The 21,114-nt window shown below is 36.7% G+C and overlaps 1 protein-coding gene across 1 annotated transcript in view; it reads left to right on the forward strand.

Annotated features, from left to right (window-relative positions):
• LOC134162099 (potassium voltage-gated channel subfamily KQT member 1-like) overlaps window positions 1–21,114 on the forward strand; it is a 473,656-nt gene that overhangs the window by 80,559 nt on the left and 371,983 nt on the right. The window contains exon 12 of the mRNA XM_062615579.1: window positions 8,264–8,378. Coding sequence (XP_062471563.1) covers window positions 8,264–8,378 — 115 coding nt within the window. The remainder of the gene's footprint in view (window positions 1–8,263; window positions 8,379–21,114) is intronic.

A 21,114-nucleotide genomic window follows, 5' to 3' on the forward strand; every position in this document is an offset into this window, starting at 1 on the left:
GGGGAAGCACACATTCAGATCTGTACTAAAATCAGTGTAAACAAATTTTGATGTTTTCTCAACTCTGTGTGAGCAAATTTACTGAATGAGACCCATCAAGAGTTCTTGGATACCATCTCAGACTTGGAAAGTCCCACAGCTGCAAACCCCAGGAAGTTTTCGGTGAACCTAGCACTGTGTATTTGTCCTGTCCTTGTGCACTGTTCTTCACCTCTGTTGGAGACAAGGCAGTGCATAATACAGTTCTTTGTCCTGATCTGTTATCTGATATTAGGAAAGTCCAGCTGTTTGTTCCATTTCAGGAGTTATTCAGAAGTGCGCACCATTCCAGGATGGTACATGTATGGTTGCATTTGAATGACCGTGGAATCTTGCTACCCCTCCAGTTAATTACCATAAACATATGTAGCGAATCATCTGTTTTGTCCAGATTTAATGGATGAAACAAAATGGCTATCACTTGAAACCATTGCTGAATGAACACTTGAAGTCTTAAACACTTTTTTTATGTAACCTATGTATCTGTTTTTTGCCAAAGGCAAAGGCAGAGTTACCTGTTCTCTTCTAACCTAGTTTTTGAATGCAGTAGGAGTTGTTTTGAAACAAAGTGCCTTTACTTTTTTTCAAAACCCAACTTCCTTATGGCAGGGAGCTAGTAGTCAGGTTGAGAGTACAAACTCAAGTCAGGGAGAATTCTGCAAGGATAGTCTGTGGTTTGTGTGTCAACAGATAGCAGAACTTCTTTAGTTGGCCAGTGACAGCAAGGAGATTGTCCTGATCATATTTTTGTTTTGTGTCCTCTTGACACTGTGTCTGAAACCATAATACACTGATCATTAGAAAACAAATTATGCTTGCATTTTTAGTTTAAAATAATTAACTGTTTGATTGGAAATCAAGATGATATCATGAAAGTTGTTTTTCCCCGCTGTCTCTGCTAGGGTTCAATATCTGTAGCTATGTGTATATATAAAAATGTCAACTCTGATAAATCATGAGATTAATGTCATTAAGATTGAGAATTAAGCCATGTCACTTTCACACATACCAGAGATTACCTCAGTAATGTGGCTTAAAGAACCACAGATGGAACCAAAGCCTTGTAATGGGACTGATAGGGTAAGAAAATACATACCTGTTATAGTTTGTATATCTACAAGTACCTTCTCTAAAGATGCTGATCCCAGCCAAGTCACTCCTCAAACTGAACATTCATCCAGATTTCTCTTTGGAATTGGCAGCATCTACAGTACTAACTGTTGTGTTCAGCAGTCTCGGCACTAGCAGTATCTCTCAGTTCTCTGCTTTTCAGGGATTCATTGCACATCTCTTCAAGAGGAATGCTATTTTCTCCATGTAGATGCATTTTATGGGGAGATTGGGCCAGTGAAACTGAGAAGTGCAAGGTGTGCTTTAAGAGTAAGCTTTTTTCACCCTCTTGCATGAAGGTCCTTTGGTGTAAGGAAAGGCAAGACATGCAGCAGACCTGTGTATCTCATTACACCTGTCAGTGTGGTTCTTGCTGTTGCTGTGATTTTTCAACCAAAATCATGGCCAGTTGCCAGAGGAGAATCAAGGTCACCCTAAAAGCTGCAGAACTGATTCAAATGTGTTTCCACAATGTCATCAGTATGGAAAGACTTTAGGAGTCAGTGCGTATGTCAGCTTAGAAACGTACCTCAGTTATAAACATCATTGTCCCCTTGTCATGTAAGCTTCTTGGTTGCTGTTGGGAGTGTTGAGTAGTAGTTATGCTGGGTCTTCTAAAGCTAATAACTTCAGAGTACAGCCATAAGAGTATATTTCTGAAATACATAGAATTTAATTTTAAATAAAACATGTTCAGTTAGTTTGCAGCATTTTTAGGAAGATAACTTATGAGGAGGGTTGTGTTTATAAGATGTTACAGTTCAAATTCTATAATCTGAAGATCTGTCAGTCAGAATTTTTCATAGTATTGAGTATACATAAAAATGGCAATTTTGAATTCCTTTTTAAATAGTTGTAAGTTAGACATTTACTCAAATTACTGCCCTGTCTAAAATATTTTATCATTCAACATTTAGCAAATAAGTATTCAGCGCAAATTTATTTGAAATAGGAAGGAACACTCTTATGAAATGTAGTATCTTTCCACCTGGAATATACAAGATAACAAAGGGAGCTTTAGGTGGAAATAGTTTTGACTTAGTGCAGTCAATAGCTACAAATGATTTCGCTGAACTTGCTTTGAGTTTTAGGACAAATATGGCAATTATTTCCTCTAGCATTTAGATTTACTGTAGTTTACAGCATTTTATTCTGGTCACTATGGAATAAGCAGGTTGGTAACAATGTTTTATATCTTGAATTTGTGATTAACTGCTAGTCACTGGGGAATTGTTCTACAAGGATTCGTGTGATGCAAAAAACTGCATTAGATGAGCAAATAATTGTGTCATATTTCACTGTAATTACAATAATGGGGTTTTGTGTACTTGTGAGTCAAAACATTGACAACAAGTCAGAAGATGTTTCTAATTTTATTGTCACTGCAGTTTGTATGCTTTGAGCATTAAGAGGCATGAAAAATAAAAATGTTTTCAGACTGGTTTATTTTCTTTAATAGCCACACTAAAACTGTACTTCCTTTTTAAAATAAACATTTTTACTGTAATGGCAGTTCTGAATCCCATAATGGAAAGTAACTTTATATATTTATATTACATGATACATTCTCTATGTGTAATTCTAAGAGTTTATATGTGTTGAGCTCTCCCTGCAGAGCTAACAAGCTGCCAAATTACATTTCACTGACTACTAATTTTTTTCATTTTAAAGTTAAGTTCTTGTTCTGTAAAAAAAAAAAAAAAAGGAGGGGTGGGGGGAGACAAGCAGTGAAGAAGGATCACTTTTGAAGCTATTTTAATCTTATTTTTCTTCATGTGTGTCTGCTGTGCACTCTGAAGGTTTCTGTGAATGCTGCTCTTCCACAACAAACCAGGAAAATCTGTTTACCAGCCTCTTTGCCAGACTTTACCTGTTATTACCATCCATATCAACTGCATGCATTTGACTGAGTTTGGAAGCCTGCTTTTTTTGTGTGTGTGATTAGTAGAAAGCTTAGTGCTTTCATACCAAAAAGGGCATTACTTTTTTTCAGGAGCAGAGCCCAAGAGAGAAGAAAAGTTAAACGAAAGATGTCAGTGTTCACTTCTCTATTCACGTAGAAACCTGTGAAAGGTTTCTACCTGAGAAACACATGGATAAACCCTGTATCTTAAGAGATGGGACATTTTTATGGATGATTATGCTTGAGAATAAGAAACCTCTCTAGGGTTGAGTTACAGGCTGCCTGTTTCTCTGGCTGTCTTATTTTTTGTGTCTTCTAGTCTGTTTGGCTCAGTAAGACGCAGGGCAAGTTTAGATTGGATATAAGGAGGAAATTCTTTACTGTTAGCGTGGTGGGGCACCGGAATGGGTTTCCCAGGGAGGTTGTGAGTGCTCCATCCCTGGCAGTGTTCAAGGCCAGGTTGGGCAGAGCCTTGGGTGACATGGTTTAGTGTGAGGTGTCCCTGCCCATGGCAGGGGGGATGAAACTAGACGATCTTAAGGTCCTTTTCAACCCTAACTATTCTATGATTCTATGATTCATGTGACAGAAACTGTTTTATGTTAAACTGCCTCAAATATCCATTTCTATTCATGTGCCAGTTTAATTTGCCAAATATCTTCTTGCCTTCCAGTTCTTTGGTGTTTGTATTCCTAGGAGTAGCAACTTCATGTACCTTTTATATAACATAAGCAGACAGTGAAATTCTCTGCACACTTGTAAAGTAGGCTGTGCATGAATGGTATGAATAATCTTTAAATTTGCGTTTGGAGTATTTTGGTGCATGTTAACAAACCTCCTAATAAAAACAGTAAGTTTGAATTATTTGCAATAGGAGAGGCCTGCTTTTTCTTTTCACTTCTTATATCTGAAAAGAGAACAGTGCAAAGTTTTCCTGGTCATTTTGTCCTGGTATTGGACATTGCCTGTTTGAGGATGACCATGGTAATGGGAACCATGTGCAATCGCATTTTCTGCTGCAATTGTAATTGGGTGTTCATTTTTTCCCCATATTACAAAGACAGAAGTTACTGTGATACAAATAAGGCATCTACGGTTAGATAAAGCAAAATGGCATTAAAAATATCTCTGGGTTACATTTTGATGTAACATTTGATGTTACATTTTGATGTAATCCAGATGTGTCTATTACATGTTCTCACTATTTTAGAAACTGGCACTGAAGGCAAAAATAGAGATATATAAAATTCAGCTTTCCTTTTGATATTTCTTTTAATGAGTTGACCCGTTTCATGGCATTCACTGGTATTTGTTGTACTGTGGTAGATACTGTTCTGTATTTTTAACTTGCTGCTTCTAACTGTTCTTGTTTATAAAACATTTTATATTTATAACCAAATAGGCACAGCTTCTAAATATTGTGAGTAGCAGCACATGGAAAGGAAGGATGGCTTCTCTTTCCTCTTCATATTCCTTTGCCTTCTCTCCTTGCTAATCCGCAACAACAAAAATTAAGCATTTCTTCCCATAAATTCAATTTGGAAGAGGAAAGCTTATTAAAATAAATATAGTGAGGGAAGATATAGTTGTTTTGGCTTAAGCTGCAGCTGTAACAAACTTACCATTTGTAGTAGCTGGACCTTACATCTTTGAGTTTTATTTCTGGAAAGTGTCACTGCCATGTGTATTTCAAATGTATTCTAATGCTTCGCATTTCCTTAAAATGAAAGCTTTATCTTGAGTGATCATAGTGGATTACTTTATTTCTCAGAAGCTCTTGGCTTCTTGACGTTCAAAAAAATCTTATTCTTTTTTTTTTTTTTTGTGGTTTTTAGGATTTTTGATTTATGACCGAACATTGCTGTCTAAATGAATTGTGGAAGTTCACTCAGGGAAAGTTATAGTTACTTACAGAAAGCAAGTTGGTTCCAGAAAGAATGTTTCAAATATGTTAACTGCTTGCCACTCTAACAGTCACCTTAAGGACAGAAAAGATTTAGAACATTGGACATTTTACTTGCATTTGCCATTCACATTAATGTTTGGATGTGTGAACCAGAAAACATTAATAATGGGTTAATATTTTAGAGCAGGACCACACAGAATTAATGGGTGATAAAAGCATAAAGTCATTTAGTATTAAGTAACTTCTTTGTTGCAAGGATAAAACGGGTATTCTCTTGTGATGGCTTAATACTTCACAAAACAAGAATCTGTACTGACTCTGAATTGAAGGAAGTGGCTCTGAGAGTAGTAGGGAGTCTTACCACCCAAATATTATGAGCCTCAGAGCTGTTATTTCTGCTTTAACTTGATATTTAAGAGCAACATTTTCTAGGTGAAGCTGTTCTTTCTTTTAATGTAAATAGTGTAAGCTAGAGACAGGTTTTTGAGATAAACCTAGTCTGTAACCAAACTGGCAGAACTGTTTTGTCCACAGGTCGTACCATGGAAAGTGCAGGAGGGGAGAGGAGAAGCATTGAGACATGACCCATATACTTAGTTTTATGGAGTTGAAGAGTGCACATCTTCAATTCAACTAATAGAATTAACTATGGATTGTATGTTACAGAACTCCTGTTTGTATGAAGTGCATAACCATGTCATTGTCTTTTTCATAAAGCTTGTAGTAATTAAATGTGTGTTTACTACTTGTGGGATGAGACTGTCACAGGTAATCATGTGACTGTCAACAGCTAATCATAGCAGTCTACACCAAACAGAAAATTTACATGCTTTTACCCTACCTAAAGAGGAAAGAGAAGCTTTCCCTGCTGGTGCAGGTAACCAAGCACAGCTTGAGGTTGTTAAAACCAGGATTATATTCTACTTGTCTCTGCAGCAGGTCCATGCTCAGAGAAGCAGGGGTTGGAGGTGCATCCTGCTGTAACAGCAGAGCTGCTCTTCAGTGCTCAGCACAGCACACACAAACAGCAATAACAAGAAAGTGAAGGTTTCCGAACCAGCATACTGCTGTTTTTCCTGTTTTCTCATAACTGTCATGTTATGGAGCAAAGTGAGTTCTGTAGTAGTGAACACTTCTCAGAAAAGAAATTAGCAAGACAAATGCAAATTATGTCTTCATGGTTTTTTTTTAAGAGACTCTGGATGCAGATTGCAAACAGCAGTGTGATGAGAGAGATAAGCATGATAAGGCAATATGGACCAAACTTTTATAATGACAGAAAATACAGTCCTACTTCTTATCACGAGAAATACATTACAGCAATTTTAATATCTATCCTGTGCTATAAAGGATGCAGTTCCCCATGAATTAGCTACATCTTTCTCTTAGCATTTTGTATTGTGTATTTGTCCATTGTGTATTAGGAATTTACAGCAATGCTGTTTTCCTTTTCATTTGATTATGCCTTACATGGGCACAGTGATTTAATTCTGTCTTTGGCCAACTCAAATTCTGCCAAGTTTCTATGAGGAAAACCTTACTGAAGTTGAAGCCAAAATTCTCCCAGTTTAATATTTTAGTTGCAATCATGTGCAATGTTACTTCTTTAGACACTGAAGGAGCCTATTCCTAAATCTGTGAATGCTTCCCAAAGCAGGGCTTCAAATATCGGATCTATGTACCTCAAGACTTTGTTCAGAAATAAGGTTACATACTTCCCTTGCAGAAAAGAAATGTCTTTTCAGAATAAGTGCAGAACTGGCAGGTCTCACAAAATAAAGCTCCTCTAGAGCAACCACAGTATTTCAGTAGAGCTGGAAATGCACAGAAGATCATGTTCCAAGTGCCAGGAAGATTTGGGTTTCCCCTACAAACATAACTTAGTTGTGATTAAATGCAACGGATGTAAATAAAATACCTTTGTAATTGTATGACTTTTAGCAGTGTTCAGTTATGCCATTTTATAATTATATTCCATAGACTTCATTTTCATGCCTTCCCATTTGTGCTATGGCTCTTCCAATAGTGTCTGATTGTGTCCAATAGTGTCTGATGTCACTGTGCTTTTCAGTATTTACCTTTAATGTGGTCTAGATACAGAGGTGCTCTAGAATTAGCTTGAGATTTCAACAATTTAGCTTTCTGGGAGGCAAGCTTTCTCATTTCTGACACGTGGTTTGCTTTTCTTCTTACTCAACTCTGTTTATGTAAGTGACACTACTTCACTACTTAGACTTTTACTTGTGTTGTTTAATATTTAGTGATCCCCTCTGCCCCCCCCAAATATTTGTTTTTATTTTTCTCCCTTGCATATATATGTATCATCCTATGCATTTTCCAAGTGAGACTCTGCCAGCTCATAGATGTATGTGCCAAGCTTTCAAGAACGATCAGAATTTAAATAGATAGGGGCCTGCCTTAGAAACTGTTAGGATCACTAGTAGTCATGAAAAAATTGCTATTTCAGATCACAGCAATTTAAGCTATATGTACTTCATAGCTTTTGAACAAAATAAATATAGGAAAAAATATTGTCAAGACCTTAAAGCAGAAACTGCATATGGATATTGATGTAGCTGAACTCGGAAAGGCAGATACGTGTGTATTTCACATTTGTGGTGGAAGAAGTTAGCCCTATGCTTGATGGAAGTGAGCATTGAGAGTAGGCTTTTTTAAAACATCGGTTTTCGTTGGTTACAGGGGTAGCTGCACTTCTCTATTTTTTGTAGTCTGCAAATGAACTCCTTTATTGTCCATCATATGTCTTCCAAATCTGTAATGAAATCTGTAGCCTTCTTATGCTTGGAACATAAGCTGAGCTACAGTACAGCTTTGTATCCATTGTGGTCACCCTACTGAGCTGAGTGCATTCAGACACCTGAGGCTCTGGTCAGCGGGAGAATTTCTGAACACTGGTGAATATAGTAACCAAATAGAATACTTGAAACAAAAGTGTGATTTACATGTAGTTTATATGTTTATAGCATTAATTGGGGAAATGAAAGTTAGATTGTTTCTATCATCATAACAATATTGTAATTATGCGTATGATGAATTTCTCCTTGCCGGAAGACAATCCACAAGAAGAAAAGCCTTTCTTGTAAGAGATCCCTGTATATTTGAATTATGTACCTGCACATATGTATTTTTGTATGGCATATAAACATCAACTTCACTGATTCTGACAAAAAAATAAAGCCGTGTCTCGTATTAGCACCATTTCTTCAATCTACCTTAAGTAAGGGAAAGAGCTTGTATATGTTGTTTGCCTAATTTATTATGATTTCTTTGAATTATTTGTGCAGCAAAAAGACGTTTAGAAGGGAATACCCAGGAAATGTCACGGGCCAACAGCTTCACTGATGACATTGACCTTGTATCAGAAGAGTCTCCGCTGCCAGCTGTATCTGATGTGACACAGTAAGTGGAACAACAGTTTTTTAATTGATAATATAAATGCTTAATAACAATGAAACAGACATGTCACTGATTAAAAATATTTTTTGCTGGCTGCACTTGAAATGATTGAGTTTGCTCTTATTTAACTCTGTGAATATTTTGACAAAATACAAGTTTAGCTTTAAGTTTATTTGGAAGTAGTAAGATACTTGGAAAGAGAATTCCTGTGCAACAAATGGCTTGCAGTCTTGGTGTCTTAGTTCAACTTCTTAAGCAGCTGACACAGTTCCTGAAATTGAGTTTTACAGGTAGGCTTATACTTTGTAGAATTCTAAATCAGTTTGAGCTCTAAAGCACCCCTAATAGGAATATTTTATGTGTTGATTGGAATCATAAATGAAGTTGTAATTTTAGATACAGCCTGAAAATAGAAAGGCTACACTATGTGTAATATTTTGATAAAGTAGGCACATTTGCAAGGAAATGATGTTACAGAAATATGAAAGTAGAATTATTAAGGAGATGAAGAAGGTGTCTGGATTGACCAGGACAGGAAAAAAAACAGTATCAGTACCCTACAACTGTTTGCATTATTTCTAATGTTGCTTGTATTTGCTTTAGCAAATGTCTTTTTCTTGAAATAAGCATAGTAGTATCTTTGTGTAGGACATCCTGTATTTTGACAGGATCTTGAGTAACCTTCATGCTTTTGTCCTGTAATGTACAATTCCAGTTAGGGACAGGTATTCTAGAGTAAATTTCAAACATGAAGCAGAGCGTAAAGCAAGGCCTGGATAGACCAAAGCATCCTGGTATCATACTTTGTCTTACATGCAGAAACTGATACAAACAATGCTGGTGAGTAGAATTCGAGTTAGTAATGATATAAGGCATAAAGGTGGCACAGCTGGCACAAGCTCATGAAGGTCTAACTAGTCATTTGGATGTTATGTTAATGTTGGTGAAAATCTCATGCTTGAAAAGAAAATATGAAATTGTCATTGGAAAAACCCTTTGGTAAATATCTGAAATTGAAAAGAAGAAGAGGAATTATTGCTTGCCTTAGGATAGGGAAAAATATAGACAACGGTGTTCAGGATGAACTTAAAAGCTATATGATTCAAGTTTATAGTGTGATTGTTTTTTAAGATGTTTCTTTTCACATGATATGGGGTTTACTTTGTGTTCAACAGAGGAACTCATACAGATGATGTGTCTACTAAATCTATAAACTCTAATATGCTTTTATACAAGATATGCTTGTGCTTGCGTTTTCCCAACATGCTGTATTTTTGACTTTCTTTCAAATCAGAGAATTATGAATAGTTTCATTCAAATTGGTCCTTTTTTTTTTCTAGCTCATATTGGAGTTTAAGTGCATTTCTCTCTTGTCTGGAAAGTAAGAAAAAGGAATAGTGGAAAGCTAACCAAATACACAAGTGAAGAAAAAATATAAATATGGAGAACATTTGAAGTAATATGCTTTTTATATATATACAGTGTAAAGTAATATACCATCCAAGCCATTAATTTCTCTTGATGTTGATGTCAGGTACATATAAACAGAATGATATTGTAGCTAGATATTGCCAAATTAATGATTATTACATTCTAAGACCCACTGCATATCATATATGCATGAAGTTTAGCTTCTGAATATCTGTAATTAACTTCAAAGGTATAGAAAATATGAGGTCAAAAGTTACAGATGTAATATAAAGTTATAAAGGTACTATGTAAAAACAAAGACAAAACACTCTTTCGTGTAATTTCATGCTTCTGAAGTCAGGCGTGCCAGTTTTTGCCTTTGTCACTGATAATCTCATTGTGTAATTCTATTTAGTAGGATGCATTCATTTTAGAATTGTCTTTATTTTTGTGTAGAAATGTAGTATTTCATTACTCAAGTTGTGAATTTCGTTGGACAAGCAGGGAATAGGATGTATTTCTGGTTCTTGACTTTAAACTGCTATATGACCAATAAGATATTAACATTGTATTTTCCTGATTTGCATATGTTTTCTACATGAATATTAGACATACTTAGCATGATTATTTGTCTTGTCTTTTGGCAGAAGTTTAAGCAGGTAAGTCTTAATGTGTGCTACACTTGCTTTGGTGAGTCAGCTTTCCAAAACAGCACGGCTTTTGCTTTGCACTTAGTAACATATTCCCTACACTTGTGTGCCTTGGAATTTGTGATAGGAAAATATACATATATTTCCCTTTCCTTCCCTTCCCCCCCCCCCCCCTTAAAAGTTCAACTTTTATTTTGCTTGTTTACCTGGTTAGAATAAGCAGCTATTGTGTTAATTCACATAGGTGTTGCTCTGGAGTTATGTGTCCATTAGGTTGCCCATCTCCTCACCCTTCCTTTGGCGTGAACTACATAATGGAAAGTGGTTAACTCATTTGGGAATAACATGCATTGGATAACTGGTGCAACGAATCTTCACCCTAGAGTCACTAGGTCAACAAATAAGACAAAAAAATTTTCAAAGAAAGAGTAGTATTCAGTCAAAGGTGTGTGTATATATGCAGTGAACCTTCTCAGTTTGCAAAGTGAGAGAAAACATGGCTTTCACATAACAGTTAATGATAGTATGCTATGATGATGACAGTTTCACAGGGAACGCTTGTTTGTGAACTCAAGCATGGCTTTGTCAAGCTGCCAAAAGGCAAAGTTTTCCTTGCCTTCAACAAGCATTATGAGTGTTACAAAATCAATCTTACAGTATACCTTTACTCCAAAGCCAGCAACTGGTAATTTTTTACACTTTGTAAGCTGCTATGTTGATAATTATACATGACAGGTCAGGTCTACAGCTAATGTTCTGAGGGTGTTTTTTTTCTGTAATGTGAACAGTAGATTCTTCTGAAATCCTCTCTGCCATACAGATGATAGGAGGGATGTGCTCTGATGCAGTAACCTTTACTTTTGGTCATACTCTCTTGAAAACTCCCTTTGGTGTGTAGTAGGCAGATAATGTCTGAAGAGAACAGAGTTCTTACCCTTTACCCTTGCTACCTGTTGCATCAATCTGCACATGTGCATTAGTCTTGTAGTGACTAAAGTGGTTGCTTGGCAAAAGCTATCAGTCTGTTTGGAAACTGGTGATACTAAATTAAGAAATGTATTAAAATGTATTGTCTTGAGTAAAAGCAAACCTGTTCAGTTGGATGCAACGCTGCTCAGGTTTCAGTGCTAAATCGATCCAGTATTGGACTTCTGATGGTAGTGATTCATGCAAGCTTAGAGAAGGTATGCTGTTCTGGTAGAAGGTGGTGGAAGGTGTCAGTAAAACCAAAACCAGTATCGAGCTTTCAAATTGAGCTCATGATACCTTTCTGTAGAAATACAGCTATCAAGGATTCTTTAAATAGCTTTAAGTGTGTTTGTTTCCAGTGATCTGGGCAAAATATGTGAACAAATGCAGCCTCCTGAAGTAGAGAACAAAATCATCACATTCAATATATAATTCTGTGGTTGTCTGAAGTTCTTGCTGACTCTATCTGGCTCAGGTTCTTGGGTGTAAAAGTCTCACATGCCTGCTGAACTGAGTGGAGCTGTGTTATTTCATACTGACTGCTTCTGAGAGTCCAAATTTGAATAAGAATGATGTTGCTAGAGTCTAATCAAATCTGGCAGACAGAATAAATATGTTAATATCAGTCACTTGAGTAGTTGTTTTGAACAATAAATGCTTAAACTGCCTTATTGCCTGATGTATTTACCCACTCAATTTTTTGAATTCTCTGCTAAGCAGTCAGAAGATGACTTCATCAGTGCATGAAGAAACTGTGCTTTTTCTCCCATCCATTGTTGGCAGGACAGTTTTATCTGTCTGATGCAACCTAATATGTATCACAAGGTCTTAGAGGAAAAAAAGCTGATGCTATTTGCAGTCTGTAAGCTGTGATCTTAGTAATTCTTTAACTGTGTCTGTAAGCAACAAAAGTGCAAATAAAACCTCTCAAAGTGCATAGAAATTTGGTTAAGTGGCAAAAGGAAAAAAGGAAGATAAATACGCACCAGAATTAGAACAGGGACAAAGCACACTGGATTTTTGATCTTTCTTCTTAGTCTGAACATTTAAGGCCAGCCACTCCCAACAGCTCGTTCAAACCAGAAATTATAATTGTGCTTTACCTGTGTTAAGTGATACAGGCTTTGGGGATGGGTATGTGGCTTGGTTGACAAGCAAGAATGTGAAGGTCCTTGAATGTGTCCAGAAGAAGGCAACAAAACTGGTGAAAGGGCTGGAGAGTTTGTCCTGCAAGGAGCAGCTAAGGACTTTGGGCTCATCTGGTTTGGAGATAGGGAGGTTGAGGGGCAACCTGAGGAGGGGAAGTAGAGAGGGAAGTGCTGGTCTCTTCTCCCTAGGATCCAGTAACAGGGCTCATGGGAACAGTTCAAAGCTGTGCCAGGGGAGGTTTAGATGTGACATTAGGAATAATTTCTTTACCAAGAAGGTGGTCAAACACTGAACAGGCTTCTTAGAGAGGTGGTCAAACACTGAACAGGCTTCTTAGAGAGGTGGTCAATTCCCCAACCCTGTCAGAGTTCAAGAGGCATTTAGACAATGCCCTTAATACCATGCTTTGATTTGGTCAGCCCTGAAGTGGTCAGGCAGTTGGACCAGATGGTCACTGTAGGTCCCTTCAACTGGAACAGTTCTCTTCAACTACAAGTCCTGTTGACCACCACTAACGTATCAAAACCCACTCTTGAGGAAGAATTAAAAAGAATAGCATTGTTCCTATGCTAAACTGTGCAGATGGTGTTTGTCTTTTCCTGGATTATTTCTGCTTTCACTGGATCTTTGCAAGAGTAAAGGTGATCATAACTTTAAGCCTTAATTTATTTTATCTCCAGCTGGTCCTATTGTTATGCAGATTGTGATGACAACAACCCTTGGCCGAGAAAATATTTTTTGTCACACACACAGATTTAACCTTCCAGCAGGAAAGAGAGTCTGGCCAGTAGACTCTATTGAAAGATTACACCAACCTGGTCCCAGACAGCATAGTCTCAGGAAAAATATACACAACACCAGCTTCAGAGGCAGACATCCTGTTTTTGTTTTTCAGAGTTCTGTGGTTTAAAGCTGTGGTGTTCAAACCTCTGTAGGCTGTAAGGAAAAGCAAAAGTTAGAAATTCAATATGTCAGCATGCTTAAGCAACTGCGGTTGAGTATTCATTTTGTAGCTCACTAAGGTCACATAAAGGTAAATGTCAGTTGGTCTCTTAGCAGAAATCAGTGTAATTCTGCAGTTCAGCAGTCATCACATCAGCTCTCTTGGGAGGAAACCTTTAGAAGGTGAGATCCACATACAATGACCATCGTTAGTGGTAATTGCCGTCAGCTGAACAGCTGTAGTAATAACTCTTCAGCTGGAACAGGCTGCCAGGGAAGCAATAGCTACACCTGCTCCCCACGGGAAAGTGGGCTCTGAATTACTTTTCATAGATTGAGAACCAGACCAACAGTTGCTCCTCTATCTGGGGCCCTGTCCACGACAGAGTCAAATCATGTTAAGGAACTGTGGGTGTAATACAATTCTATGCAAAAGTTTAGAAAGCATTTACATACTTCTGCTACATTCCTATGTATTAATCTATGTGTAATGTGGCTGCGAAAATGGCTCACTATATCAGTTTGAGGTCTTAAAACAGTGTAATAGAAGTATAGAGATCTCAATGTGGAAGCAACCAGATATCCACCATTCCCATCTCCAATTTTTTCTTTCAAGTTCAGAGTAGGAGAAACAGCTTTTAGATCATATGAGGGAGATCTTATCTGCAAAATGATCAGCAAAACAACCCAGCATTACTATGTGGTTATTGCACAATCAAAGGAAGTGGGGATATCTGCTTAAAAAAAAAGGAGGGGGGGGGGGAGGAGGAAATGACTGTTGCCATAAGCTATATAAGAACCCTGAAGGGGGGGGAGGTGAAAAGGTAGATGCGAGAGAAGGCAATGTCTGCAAAACCTTAAGGCCTGCAATGTAGCACTTCGTTCTAACAGGGAAAACGAGACTCTAAGGGCACGGATGACTGAATGCCATCCTGATACAAAAAGAGTATCAAAATTTAATCTTCAGTGAAGCCAGAACCTTCTGTGAGGATTATTCCTGAAGAATAAAGAAGTTATTCTTATCTGTTGAAGTTTGTGCTCACCCCAGGCTGCTTGGAAGAACAGAGCACCAAGGGTGCTCCCCACTTCACCAGAACTGTGGTGTACAGAGGTTGGGGTGGGACACTTAGAAATGCTGTTCACTAAAGCGGAAAATCCCACTTGCTAAATTGTTGGCAATCCAAGCAACTATAGTCAAAGGAAGATGATATGTCATGATAAGTCTTGGGCTCTAGGTTTTTTCCTCAAAAATAAGTTCAGAAACAATGTTGGGGTTTCTTTCAGCACTTGAAAAAGGGATGTTAAATGCATGTTTCACATTATTTAAGCCTTACAGTTGTTCCCTCCATCTGTAGGTGGCAATGAAGGTTTTATCAGGGAATTTTGTGTCCTCCTTTGCATTGCTTGAAAGTCTAATAGTACACAGCTTTTAACACAGAGCATAGTTCCTGTCTTTCTATGCTTTTGGTCTATCTGTGCAAACTATTTGGATTTTTATCATAATTTCCTTCTATAGCTTGTTGCTTTTAGTTTTCTTAATAAACAATTCACATTATTGCCAGCAAATCTATCACATTGAGGATCATTAGATCTAATAATTGCACAGTAATCTTGTGTAGGGTAATTGAATCTACTGAAAGCTCATTAATAACACTTTTATTCATAAGACAGTGTCACTAGGGTCCTTAGCCATCAGTTAGATCTCTTTTACCACCCCTTGTTCTTTCACATCTATTATTTTCAAATACTGTTTTTCTTAATTTTTGAAAGCATGATCAGGCACTTGATGTGTCATTAAATATTGTCACAGAGCTAATATAGGTGTTGGAGAAAGTTGTGAAGCAATACTGGCCATCAAGCAGCTAGTGAAGGGAAAGGTATTATAAGAGGTAACCACTCATGAGGAGCACGTTGGCCAAATGACAGCAGCAAGGTTGGTCAGAGCATAGAATATTCCTGAAGATATTTCAGTTTGCCTACCACTGCCACATTTACATTGCTTCCATATTTTTGAAACAAATATAAAATGGAGAAGGAGAGATCAAAAAGTAACAAATAGACAAACCACAGTGACAGGAAGGGGGGGAATTTATGTCTTGTTTCTAGCTCTCTCATTGTGTTGTTGGCTCTTGACACTTCTTAATCCTTACTTTCAGGTACCACTAATAGTAATGATGCAACTAGGTCTGTCCACTGCACTCAAAAACATTATTAATTGCTTCAAAGAGAAATTTGTATGAGGGTCTGTCATATCTGAACTGCAAAAAGGTAAAATAGTGAAAATTCAACAGACAGTAGTAATTGCTAATCTGGTTGTATACTTATTACCATTATAAGGCCTTGTGTCAGTTACACATTTTAGTACCACCTGATTTTTTATTGTCACCTCCAATTTTTAATTTTCATAAAGGCTCCTTCAGGATTTATTTCAGCACCCAATGTATTTTTATTACCATGGAATATGAAAGCAAGGCTGGCATTGGTATAAATTGATGCCATTATGTAGTAATTTTGCAGAGAATTTGACACTGCTGATGAGGTTTTTTGGAGGCTTTTTTGTTTGCTTGGTTGGTTTTAGTCTGAAAAGTAATTTTTCAGAGAATTTGTGCTGTTTTAAGTGAGGAGATTTGGCCAGTGGAGGGCACTGCGCTATAACGCAATGATAGACAGAAAGTCCCGTTTCAGTTTTCAAAATCCGATTTGTCATTTCAACAAACTTATGTACTTAATCTATAAGCATCCGAATTTCCCCAATGTTAAATTGGCAAGCTGCTGCACTAAGGAAAATGGTACATGTACTTGAACATCAGTTTAATGAGAAACTTAACCAACTGCTAAAGGCTCAACTTGGTATTGTGGTTCTACTTTCTTTTCTGGAAAACACACTATTGTAACAGCCCACTGAAGGTTGTCAAAATACAAGTAAGTGCATATATCATGTAGGCCTGTATGCATGAAATCATTCAGATTTGATGGAAAAGTCTGAAATAAAAGGTTGTTTTGGAAACAGAAGCTTCTACAAAATTATTTTTTTCTTAATTATTTTTCTAGTCCTTTCACAGAATTTTAGAGTGGGGATAGACATTTTCATGAAGGGGTTGGGATGACTCTGGGATCTATGGCTGCAAATACCTGCCTTGTATAAGAAATAGTTTACGAAGAATGTCTGTGTTTTCAGATCAATGTAAAAGACTCATATTTGTGGCTGGTTTACTCAGAAATTATTATTTATTTCAATAGCAAGTTAGAGAATGGATATAAGGCAACTTTTTCATTTGTTGTTGAAAAGGGTGTAAAAAGCTAGACTTTATTCCTAGTCTTCTGCATTAGCATGTTCTGTCTGTATGTGTGGGGGTGAAACTAGTAAAGGGAGCAAGCATTTTATAAGGGCTTAGTTTGGACTTCCATTAAAAATTCATATTACAATGCACATAATTGCTTCCACCGAGCTCAATGACACTTGACAATATTGATAACAGCATTTATATGCATCTCCAATGAAACTTTGAAAGACATAACATTAACGTATGTTCTTTGCTGAAGATGACAGTACAACTCTTCTTATCAGATTACTTCAATCTCTCATTGTTATAACAAAATAGAGTCCTTGTTTTTCAATGGGGGGAGAAGAAGTGGAAAAACATGTTGATTGCCCCAAAGCATCAACAGAGAACTGTGACTTTGTCTATTACTATGTCATAGCTAAAACTAAATGAGCATATATTTTCTTTTAACCTTGATCTCTTGGTTTGGCAATAGTTTAACATTTTTTTTTTATGTGACTAAAATTGATGTATATGTAGCATACATATTTCAATTTTAGTAACAGGCATTTTGTTGCATCCATTTATGTAAAGTATATTAAGGGAAAGGAAAAGCACAGTGATAGGATTTCATGGTGTCTGCAGCTAAAATTCATGGGTGATTCCTCCTTTGCTCTAGTTCCATCTGCAAGCCACGTCACAGCATGTTTTTTATTGGCAGCATTCAACAGAAAAAATACTTTAGAAGTTGCATGCACCAGCTTGCCTTCCTTTTTCCTTCTGTAATTGCTTCCCTGGGTTGCTCCTATGACAGAAAGTAAGGGAGCCCACCTATCAAATCAAATCAAAAGCCCACTGATGCTTGTAGGGAGTATAAGCATTAGCTGGGAGAAAGAGTGGAGACAAGCTTGAGGGCATGAAGACACTATTTCACTATTTGTTTTCCTAGGAGTTCAAGTTGTGGCAGTGGCAGGGAGAGCTGAGATAGAAAACTAACATTCTCTCCAAAGCAGGAAGTATAAATTTTACCTTAATAGTGTTTTCCTGCTGTCCTTCTGAGCATTGTGTTAACATCACATCCTTGGAAACCAAAAGTCTGCCTTCTAGTTGAAAGAGTGACTGTTCATCTCCATAGCTTACTTTCTTAAGCATTGTTAAGACATTATTTCTGTGTTGTTAATTGATAGGTTGTGGTGAATGGATTAGAGGAAGAAAAGAAAATTTGTTTACAGATGTGGAGAACAGTTGTGTCATTAGGGAATGCTAGTTGTGAGTGTTTTTTTTGTTATTTCATAATTAACAATATTATGGAAAAAAAGCTTTCAAAATAACCTGTAAAATAGTATATATATATATAAAATCAATTAAATTGTCATCATTTCATTGACAAATTATATGATATTTGAACAAACAAACAAACAAACAAAACTAAAAAAAAAAGTTTTAAATTTATTTCTACCCAGAAATCAAATTGGGTTTTTCCTATGTTTTTAAGTCTTAATTTGATATTTACCAAGTGGTGTTGCAGTCTTGCCTTATTTGCTAATCTCTGTGCAATTTTATTCTGGAATTACTTGTAGAGTGATTTTCCTTATTGAAATATAAATAATTATTCATTACATTTAGGTAGCTTTTACAGACTTTTATAATCTACAGCATAGTCCACAATGGAGCAAGACATGCCTTCTTTCAATGCATTAAATTACACTGGAGTTCAGATTACATGACTGAGTTATTGAACCTGCTTCTATTATATGGGATGGAGTTAAGACCATGGATTATTTGTAACAGCCAAAACCACTTCCCTTGTAAAGGTTTGAAATATGTACTTTTCAAGATGTTGTATTGATTTTTAAAATATATTTCAAAGAAAAATATTACAAGAAAAAAATAAGTTATTTGGTAAAAAAAAATCCTGTATGCATCTTCATTTTATGCATTTAAAACCAATACCAATTTCATTCCTTTGGTGGACACTATGAGAGAGCTGGTCATTCAGTTGCAGCAAAAGTACAGAGCATATTTATCTCCTCCACATTGCAATTTTTTCCACTAAAATCAAATTTAGATATTTTTCAATAAGCAGGCATCTCCATCTAATAAAATGATCTTTTTGTGTATAAGGGTGTTCACAACAAAAATTAGTATTAATTTGAGAGATTATTTTATATGCTCTTATGGCTATTTTCTTGGGTAGCCCTGCCCAATTGAAGGAATGTATTCTAGGCCTGGTATTTCAGTCATTTCTAATTATATATAATACTTCATGTTTATGTAGATAACATTTTGTGTGATTTTTTTTTAAACAATAATGAAATGCTTGTTGATAAATTAACATGAAATTTAGGTTAAATACTAGTTATCTCTATTTCTGTGCTTGGGAGGTAACAGACGTTGCAGCCAATGTTCTGTGCTGCAACTGATGTAGTTCTGTGTTTGACCCTCTGAAGAGTGCTGATGTGTAAAAGCTGATAGATAAAATTTTTACTTTGTTCATTTGACTACTGTGTTAACCTTGCTGTTTGGAAACTTTATTTTGTTACTTTAAGTAAATTTTAAGTTAGAGAAATTCTTTAAGACTTGGTGGTTCCTCATGGATTTCTCATCTCTGACACTTTCACAGCTGTACATGTAAAATATTTTTATAGGCAAAACTTGATTAACTCCAAATGGGACAATGTAAGTTACTTTTCAGGTTGGATACACTGAAATAGATGCCAGACAAATACCAGTGCCAGTTGCTTGTCTGCTTTTTTTTTAGTGCACTGTAATTTGGCAAAGCAATTATATTCTCTCTTTTACTTCAGATTAACCCCCCTATCTCCAGGGCTCTTTTTCCCCATCACCCAACAATGCTTTTAGATGTTATCACTATGCTCTCCAAAAACTTTGCCCTAATTGCTTAGCTGTTTGTTTGTATTGCTAAGACAATTTATCTCTGGTCTCTGGGTCAAAATGAACGTATCAGACCATTACAGTACAGAAAGCTTAGTACGTGGGCACTGAAGCTTACAGTCATTGCACGCTATATTGAGTTCTGTTCCTCTCATTTCACATGACTGTTTTGCTTCTAGCATGCTGTAATGGCATTTTTCATAAGTTACTGATACTTATCTCCTCTGGTTTACATTAGTTAGACTGCCTACACCCAAGGACTAGCAAGAATAGATAATCTTGATGGCCCTTTTTATTTAGTCAGCTGTCTACATTATATGTGGTACTCATTGCTATTAAAATATGTTTGAAAACAAAGCTCAAAGAACTAATAAAGCTGTTCTTATGCTGATTCTCTTACTTAAGCAGTTGCTACTGAAGAATGTCCTCCAATAGGTTTTGTGACTTGCAAATCCAATAATACAGTGTAATTGGTATTTGTTTTCTTGGACACAACTTTGCTAGAGGTTTCCACATGTTCTTGTGTTTACTTAGCTATTTTGTTGCTAAAAAAAACCCCAACACTCTTAAACTGAAATGTATTGAATTTGCAGCATTCACCAGGCATTCTAGGTAAACAAAGCATGTACTCTTCCTGTAGTCAGTCCTTTTCTTACTCTTTCTAGTCAGGGGCTGCAGTAAATTTTTTACATCTTCATCTCAGGATTTCATTAGTTCTGAAAGTTCATGTGCATTCTCATCTTGTCAAAGAATTATTTATTTTTTCTTTTAATGTAGAAAAAGTTTCAGTTTGATTTGTATGCATAATATTTTATGTCTAGCTTTGAGGGAAGGGTTTGTATTAATCTCATGTTATCAGTGTGCCAAGATCTGCCTAACTTAATGCAAAAAATGAGCCTGTTAGTGTGTAAGTTAAACAGGCACTTGGCAAGGGGAACTTGCCAGCCAAGGAACTGCTGTGGTATCTTGAGGGTTTTAACTGCAAGCCCTTTTTTTTTGGCCCCTTTTGCAGGGAAACCTTAGGGTCAGCTCTAAATGAAATAAGGTACAATTTATTAAGCTAGTATCTCTGCTGCTTCTATACAGCACTGCTGGTGTCAGTGAGGGAGAATTGCTTTGTGACATGAACTCTGATGTTTCAGCAGCTGGAATGGGCTGAGCCTGTGCCCTTTCCCCCAGTAATACTGAAGGCACAGAAATAATGGCTATTCCTGAGGATGGTGGATTGATTAGGTGCAGTGTTAGCTGGTGAGTGCAGGTTCTGTCAATTGTGGTACAGGAGATGGGAAGCTTGTGCCTGAAAAAAAGAAGAGAATAGATGCAGGGAAAACAGCAGCAGTCTGGATGAAGTTTAAAGGGACCCAGAGCTTTCTTCCACGTCTTGCTGACCACTTCAGAGGTTGCTCTGGCTCCTTTCAGCTCCTTTCATCACCCATAACCACCTCAACATCTCATTAATCC

This window comes from Pezoporus occidentalis, unplaced genomic scaffold (assembly GCF_034315485.1).
Source record: "Pezoporus occidentalis ecotype Australia unplaced genomic scaffold, CSIRO_AGI_Poc_V1 ctg182, whole genome shotgun sequence".
NCBI lineage: Eukaryota > Metazoa > Chordata > Aves > Psittaciformes > Psittacidae > Pezoporus > Pezoporus occidentalis.